The sequence below is a fragment of the Diplotaxodon limnothrissa genome, linkage group LG23, assembly GCF_057381915.1.
Source record: "Diplotaxodon limnothrissa isolate DT_005_m linkage group LG23, D_limnothrissa_male_GT1.1, whole genome shotgun sequence".
NCBI lineage: Eukaryota > Metazoa > Chordata > Actinopteri > Cichliformes > Cichlidae > Diplotaxodon > Diplotaxodon limnothrissa.
In genome coordinates, this window is record NC_140617.1 from 1,536,837 (window position 1) to 1,545,440 (window position 8,604).

General features: G+C 43.6%; 1 protein-coding gene across 1 annotated transcript; it reads right to left on the minus strand.

Annotated features, from left to right (window-relative positions):
* Window positions 1-210: 210 nt before the first annotated feature.
* Window positions 211-5,315, minus strand: atcaya (ATCAY kinesin light chain interacting caytaxin a). Its single transcript, XM_085347661.1, has 11 exons — window positions 5,239-5,315; window positions 3,606-3,664; window positions 3,238-3,492; window positions 2,729-2,902; window positions 2,120-2,222; window positions 1,884-2,015; window positions 1,468-1,554; window positions 866-964; window positions 605-640; window positions 347-415; window positions 211-244 (listed from the first exon to the last, which is right to left on the minus strand). Exons 1-11 carry the CDS (start codon window positions 5,313-5,315, stop codon window positions 211-213), a joined length of 1,125 nt encoding a protein of 374 aa, XP_085203787.1.
* Window positions 5,316-8,604: the final 3,289 nt, after the last annotated feature.

Below are 8,604 nucleotides of genomic sequence, written 5' to 3' on the forward strand. Positions count from 1 at the left end.
TGCAACAGACGAACCTGTCATCATAGAACATTAATCCAAAATTAGGACACATCATAGACCCAGAGTGATGTACTTCTATAAACATAAACTGGAATCTGTTGTCACGTCTGCAGAGGCTTAATGGGCGATGCGGTAAACTCGTGTGAGAGCAGAGCACCATCTTGTGGCTGAAATAAGAAGTGCAACGTTACCTTCAAATCTCCGTCCGTCTCAGAACCCTTGACCTACAATCATTGATTTTGGCCTGAAAAATAAAAGTAAAGGTAAGAGCTGTGATAACGAACTGAAACCTGATGAGCTTCTGAGTTTGTTGTCACACATTAAAATGTGGTTAGAGGACCTCTACCTCTCAGACTTTTTCACGGGCTCCTGTGGGGCTGGATGCTGTTGCTGCTGTCTCTGCTCCTGCTCAATCCTACACACACACACACACACACACACAGAGTTACATACACAGAGTTATTCGATGGGAGTCTTGTGTAGCCAATTATCCAGTTCTAAGTGCTTAAGCCACTCTTAATTCTGCACACAGTTATATGTATATAATAATATGCACGAGGTTGGCGCGTAATGCTATTTAAAACTGCACAAAGCTATATCTTACCTTTCCCTCCGCGCTTTAATCCTCTCCTCGTCAAATCTGAAAACGAGAGGCGCTGTTATATCCTCACATCACACAGTAAATCCTGCCATCTAAGTCCTCTTTTTAGGAACTGAGGCAATAATCTTATTTTACATTTATTCAAACAGCAGTCTTGTTCTCGGTTTGGTTTAAATGAGTAATAACTTTAAAAAAAGAAAAAAGGATTAACCGCTGCCTGCAGGTAAAGCTCACGTTCTCCATCTAGTGGTCACAGATACTTACTGCACCACACACTCGGGGACATGGACGTGCTCCATGGGCACCATTTCTGCCAGTTCGTCCAGGCTGTGGACGTACTGGATCTTATTCATGAACTTCACACTGCAGAGGACGAGAGAAAAGCAACACAACAGTTACACAGATACACAAAAAGACAAACAATAAAAAAAATCTGCAGCAAACAGATCCACGCTGTCAAACTGATATTTTAAATGAGAAACAGATTAAAGTTATTATAGTCGCTCTGTGTCAGACCTCCCGTCTCAGGGATGTTTCCTTTCCTGCACATTACACTTCATTCTGCTCGACCCGGCTTTATACTTACTATGAAATCTTGATTTTATTGTATTATTCTGTAAAATTAACCCATTTACCCATATGGGGACATAGTTAGTAGCAACTATGTAACAAAGTAACAAGTGAGCTTAGTTTATAGACTTGACAGGACTGTCTGATCTCAAATAGCTATCAGAAAAATAAAAAGCACATCCCAAACAAGGACTCAGTTCTCGGGAGGTCAAAAGACATCGTGTGGCCTGTATCGATTAACCTTCAGGTCTTAATGGAAAACGTTCAGTGTTTGATATTCAGCTTGTTCGTATCACCTGATAAAAGGCCTCGATATAGCCAGGACGGTGCGTATAAACCACGTGGGATGAGCAATGACTAGAGACTTCAGGTTCTTCCTCAATCTGCCAGAAAACAGAAAGAAAACGTTTGTTAACAGAGCTGCATCGTTGTTCACACGTTTATGCTTTGTGTGTGTGTGCTTAAAAGTTTATTCCAATTTTATTCCCAACTGCCAAACAGGACTCAGCGCCATCGACAAGCTTTCACTGACTGACAGCTTGAGAAAACTTTTATTTCTCTCCCTTTCATATCTGTCAATATCAGCATCGTGTATGTGGGATGATGGAGATGAGCCAGAGTTCAGCGCTGATGTGAACATCTCCAAAAAGATCTATTTAAAGAAATTCCCAATACGCTAGATATCAATCAATGTATTGAACTTTTTTCTGACCTTCTGTCGATCATTTGGTAGCATTTCTTCAGCCAGCTGATGCCAGGCATCTTGTTCCGAGGAGTTGCTCCGTTCATGTAAATAATCAGGTAATCCTCGGCAACGAGCATCTCCAGACTGCTCACCACATACCTGGAGGGCACGAGAGTTATGATTTCCTGTTGGGTGCAGTTCAAAATGTGTTGATATACAGGGCTTAAAAGTGCGAGTAAGTTGGCTCTGACTGAGAGACGCACAGGAAGAGGTTTTCCATGATGTAGTGGTAATCTGCACAGCTGCTGTCAGGCAGGTAACAAGCAGAAAACACAATGATGGCATTCAGGCCTTCGCCGTAATAACCTGAGGAGAGAGAGTTTAAGATTACTGTCATGGAAATCTTCACAACAAACCAGAGGAAACATATTGAATGTTTAAACTGAGACATTTTACTACTTCCTGAAAAACATTAAGTCATTTTTACACATGACTGGTTATAAAGAGAGCATCTCAGTTTCACCAGTTTGCAAAAAATGCATCTACAAAACATAAAATTGTGAAGACTTTGAATATCTCATCCTCTACAGTACATTATATCACCAACAATTCAGAAAACCCGGAAAAATCTCTGCATGCAGGCAACAAGGGGAAAGTTCATGATGAGCGTCAGGTGTTCAGGCGTCAGTCTGTCATGGAAATCACTGCATCCACAAATCACTGCCTGTGCACACGATCACACCATATATATATATATATATATATATATATATATATATATATATATATATATATATATATATATATATATATATATGTAAGGATTTTAAGGATTATTTTATTGCTAATTGAGAGCTTTTTCTGACTCTCACCTCCGTGTGTGATGACCCGAAGGTAAGGTCTGATGACCTGCATGTCGATGCGATGTTCCTGTTCTCCGATGATCACTGTTCTCCAGAGGCGTCCGTTGTTGGCATTCCCATCCTCGCCCACCTCTCCGGATCTGTCAACGGGATTTGCTTTCGCTGATGCCACCGGTGTGTCATCTGGGCACGAACAGAGTTATGCTGAATCATTTTAGTCGAAGGGAAACATTGATCATAATATGTGTAAGCTCCTTTTAAGTTAGGTTGTGTTACAGATCCTTTCCTTTTGCAAAGTCTCTGTAAAAATCGACATGTATTAGTATGTTTAGGTTAAAGAGCACAGTGTAACTTCTCAGCTGACATTTTATGGTACGTGCATGGATACATGTAGTGAATTTTCAGCTTAAATAGCAACAAAAAACCCTTTTTGCCTAAAGTTCAGCCTCAACTAGCTTTTTGAAGCTGATGGATTAATATCAGGAGTAAAAACAGCGACCTGTTATGGATCTGCTAACCTTCCCACTCCAGGTCATTGCCATTCGTGATGAACTCGAGTGAGTCGGTTTCATCTGGAGTGTCGATGTCGTCAACGTTTATGTCCAGGTCATCCGGCGTGTCCAGGAAGTCATCTGACAACAAAGAACCTTCACTTTGATCCAGGGAGAGGTTCATCTCCGGGGCGATCAACGTACGCCTCTTCCGGTGGGATGAGGACACACCGCCGCTGCCTCCTCCTCCCGGTGAGCTCACGTTCAGGGAGGTAGGATGAGCTACAGTGAGACCAGAGGGCAGGAGGAAAGAGACTGTGATTCATGCCACACAGAGAGGGGTTTGTCATCAATAATGATCATTCGGTGACCCCCGACTTGTTGGTGTTACTTACAGGTTCTGTCATCTGTGAGACCACAGGAGGGGTCCATGTCTCCGTACTCTGGTAGTGGTCTGGTTGGAAACATGCATACACTATGTAAGCATCTAGCGCTGTGTTTGCCCAATCTATTACACGACAGAGAGGAAGTTGTGATGCTGCAGAGAGTAAAGGTTCAGCCACACAGTACAAAAACCCATCATTTTTCCTCAGCTGAGATAAATGCATCCTAAAGCACGCCCTACTTTGTAACTATGACCTCATAATAAAATGGATCCATGTGATTAGGACCGTGTTAAAAGGTCCAAGCTAGGCATGGGTGTTGTCACTAATCTGGCAAAGCGCTGAAAAGAAGAGCACGCAGAAGAGGATAGAGATGGTTATTAACTTGTCTCCGGGGAGAGACGAAGATTACAGCGCCGCCGGGCAGGGTGTGAGTCAGAGCGGATGATGGAGGGGTGGAGAAACAGTTTGCATGCAAACAAAGTGTCTGCATTTCTGCTTCTGTTTACACTCTGCACAGAAGGAGGAGAGGATGGGAGGACATCAACATCTTCCTCTTCTTCCCTCCTTGTCAAATGTGTCTAAAGCAGAAAAAGCAAGCAAATGGGGGCAAACGTGCTTGCACCTGCATGTGTTGTCTGTCGGCAATAAAACCCGAGGAACAACCGAGGAGCTGAGTGCACAGCTGTGCTCTCACTGGTTAAAAAAAACTGGGAGGAGGAGAGAGCTCTAGCGCAGTGTTGTTCAGCAGAGAGGGTCTTAGCTGCATTCCCGTGAAAGCCAACCGTCTCATCCTCCCATTCGCGGGAGGACAGTTGTGTGACAGTGCGGGCTCCTCCTGAGCCAACAATCACGCTTCAGCCCACAGAAACAGACACTGTGCCTCTATTCCCCGAGGACCCCTGCAGTGACTACTGATCCGCCGCTTCCTTTGTCACAAATGAAGCTCTTTTTTTTATAGAAATGCAAACTGACGAGGGGGGCGAGCTCAAGCTCATCTGTTTATGTCTGCATTATCTCTTAAGATCAGCACGAACCACTGATGCTTACCTTACGGAGACAGCGCGGGGCTGCTTTTGTCCAAGCCGATCCTTAATGATCTTTATCTTTTACCTCACGCACCTCTGTGTTTGGGCTCATTCCCTGTCCTCTCAGCTGGTGTGAGCCAAACCGGAGCAGAGCATCACTCTGATTCTTCTTTAATAACTGACTGACCCTCCGTCTTTAACCACAACCTGCCACCATATTCCTGAACTGGTGTTGTTGATCAGCGACTGCCGTTGCGTCACATGACGTTGCCCGACACCGCTTCCAAGACGGCGCTGCACCTGCTCCCTGGCTTCCTGCCTCCCCCATCCAACAAAGGAGGAGGGAAAAGGGAGCAGGAGGAGGAGGATGGAGCCCAGTGCTGATTTTCATCACACTTTCCTGCCACTTATTTTCTGCTCATTAAGCTCTGAATTTCAGCCACAATTCCCATAATTATAAACAATATCGCAGATCTTATCCTGTTGTGGAAAATTACCAATCAGCTGAGGATTTAAAGGAGAATAAGTGGATTTTTTAAAAAATCTTACAATCAGTTTTCATCATCACATCAACACGACCGCGCATTAGATGCCTTTAAAAAGTGGAAGGATCATACCTGGGGAAGTCTTCATCCTGCCACTCGTCTTTTACTTCCATGTTCTCCATTCGTAGAGTCGCCTCTGTGGTGCCCATCCCTCAGAGAGGAGAGCAGGGGCCTGGAGGTGTGCAGAGAGTTTTTATGAGCAATAGCACTCGCAGTCACAGACCAAAGGTGTCACACATTGCTGCACTGCAGGAACATGTGTTTTGGCCTGTATGCTGAGGGAAAAGTCAAATAATTGACTCTCTTTCATTATAATTAGGGGGCTTAAGTCACTGCAGCTCACGTGGTTTTCATCCCCCCGGCCCACCGGAGCACATGTGAGAGGCATGTGACTGGATCGGACTGAGCTCGCTTTTCTGCGCTCAGAAATCCTTCAAAAGTCAAATATGAAAATTGACTTTGGCCTCGCCTGGAATTCCACAGGCAGACGTGGAGGACAAAACTGACTCCTCTTTAAGTCTACCACACCTCTGCTTTCTCAGGCTTCCAGGCACTAACACAATTAAATAGAAAACCTGAAAAGCATGAATTAATTTGTGCTTAAGAGCTTAGAGAGAATTCTCAGTCAACTGCACGAGTCCTAAAGTTCTGCTTTCCTCATGCTTTTCCGAGCCTGTTCCACAGAGCGATGGAAGCATTTCCACTCTTGGGTTGCAGGTTGCACTTAGAAACAGAATGAAAAGGTGTGTTTAGCCACAAAAAATGTGCTGTAGTACAACCAGCCCCAGTGCGATGATGACATTCAGCAGTGCATACCGAAATAATAGCAACACTGTGATATAATCGCTAGGAGTGGTGTGGTTTTGGCAGCAGCACTTGTGGCTGTGTATGAAATGGAAGGCAGCCAAATAACTAACAAAAGAAATAATTTGTTTCCACATGTTTTGTTTTATTATGCACAAGAAAAATTCTTGTGTGGAGGCAAGCCAGCAGGCGTAAATCGCAAAATCATGTTTATAAAAAATAAATAAACACCATGTAACTGTGAGCGGGTTGTTTCTTCCCGGTCTTCAGATGTGAACATCAATGATTTCTGCAAAGCCAATCAGCACCAAAAGGTGCAGTAAAATGGCTCCACAGCCTTTCTAGGTCACCCCAAGTGGAGCATCCAACAGAAAAGATTTCTCACATTAACGGACAATCGTGCATGCGTGTGCAAGCTGTGTGACCATGCATAAAATAAATGCAAGGATGTTAAACTCACACGAGCGGCGTGAGATCTCCCGATGTGGAGCGTCTTCTTCGTCCTCAGTCACAGATGCACAGATTTGAGGGGAGACCGCCCCGCTGCTCCACATCAACAGAAAAGCGTGGGTCAGTCTAAAATTCCTCCTCCTCTTTCTCTCTCCGTCTCTCATTCATTCGTTCGGAGTCACGCACGCGCACTTGTGCACGGACACAGTCATACACTGTCCTCGATGTCCGCGGCTCGCCAGCAGCAGGTGTCTGAGGACAGGGGGCACCTCTGTTCTGGACCCCCCTCTCCTCTCCTCCGCCTCTGGTCACCTTTGTTGGGGGAAGACTGGCCGTGAAGAGCGAGCCGACAGCCTTGCCTCTCAGCTCTTACTTCCACACCACCGAGACACAAAATTCCTTTAATGGGAACGCATCTGCTCTGGCATCGTGATCTCTCTCTATATATATATCGACCCCCCCTCTCTTCTCCCTTAATGTGGACCCAAATACCTTTGGAGAAGCTTTTTCTTCTCACCACAGTATCAATTGAAAAGCTTCTTTGGGCTTCCACTGTATTTACATTCCTCCATGGAAGTAGCTTATTTATCCCTGCAGCAACTTGGGAAAAATAAGCACCAGCCTCTGTCTCCTTTTAGTCCAATCAGATAATCCTGCTGTTGTTTTCAGTGGTGGTCTGTGTGGCTGCTGTTCCCTGGCAACAGCATCTCTCTCCATCCATAGCCTCTCTTCAGCCTCTATGCCTCCTTGCTCGTGCCTCTTTCATACCTGCTACCCCACAACATGAATTATTCAGACCCTTACTTCACTTTCTGCCAGCCAATCATATCACCCCTACAGCTTCACCGCATACTATGGCTGAAAATACTTGTTCTGCACATTCCTAAAAGGTCTCTTTTACTCTGTCCATAAGGCCTCGTGAGTAATTACCCGCGAGAAAAAGCTTTTAACAAATATTTGTGTCCCTCTTATGCATAATAAGGGTTTTCCTCTTCTTCTTTTTTTTTGTACGGATCCTGAGCTGATGCCTTTAAAACCCCCAAGGTCAAACGATGCTTTTTAGCATCGTGGACATAGTGCACCTTTATACGAAACGTCCAGAAGAGCTGAATGTGATGGTGCTTGGTATGACTCACCCCAGGCAGCTGGGTTAACATTAGACTGTACCTCAATTATCAGAGGCACGCAACACCCGTCCAATCACCCAGCCATTCACACCCAGAGTATTAAGCAAAGCGAGAGCATTCACTCCAACGTACTTCCGTCTCCGCTAAAATTTATTTATTTACGTATATATCAATTAATCGTTCATAAAATTGGTATAACAAATAATAATTATACAAATCAGTACAAAATGTAAAAGAGATAAAAAGCAGAAAAGAGAAGGAAACAAAACAAAGCAGTGCCTTTACTAAAGCATAAAACTGGAGTTAATTAGTTAAATTGACTTTTTTTTAATTACAGTTTTTTTTAAAAAATATGATCTGTTTGTTGAAATTTAAAATAAGACCAGATCCAAAAAACTATATGTAGGGCATTAAGTTTGTGTGGGGCAAAGGAGAACATAAATATGTTAACATAAATATAAACATGGATGTCATTAGATTGTCAATTAGCATGTAAAGGTTAAATATATTATATTTCTAGCACTATTGCTAAAGTTTGTTCGCGTGTTCTCATGCCACAGCTCACGCATTCTCTGTTATGACACTATTATCTCAGCAGTTTCAGGTTGGGTTTATCATTACACTGGCATACAGTTTTGAGCCATACCTGAATAGTGTTTAAGACACAGATATACGGTGTCATTTAGCGCTATAATAATAATATTAATAATAATAATAATAATAATAATAATAATAATAATAATGAGAAGAAGAAGGATTATTTTTAATCTCAGCGGGGGGGGTTAGTGCGCATGCGTGTGGCGATTGAGTGGAGAAGTTATGAAAATCTATATATATTAACAAGGATATCATATATATATAGAAATTATACACTGACCGCAGACTTTACATGGCGCACACGGAGTTCCTCGCTGAAAGCTCCCTGTTTGTAACCGTTTCGTGTCTTTCCGATCCAGTTCCGGTATGTGACCGTTAGCAGCAGTCGAGGGGGGGAACTATCTTGAGTTTCGGTGTCACCGCTCCGCTGCTGTTTGTCAGCACACTGTACTGTACCGGA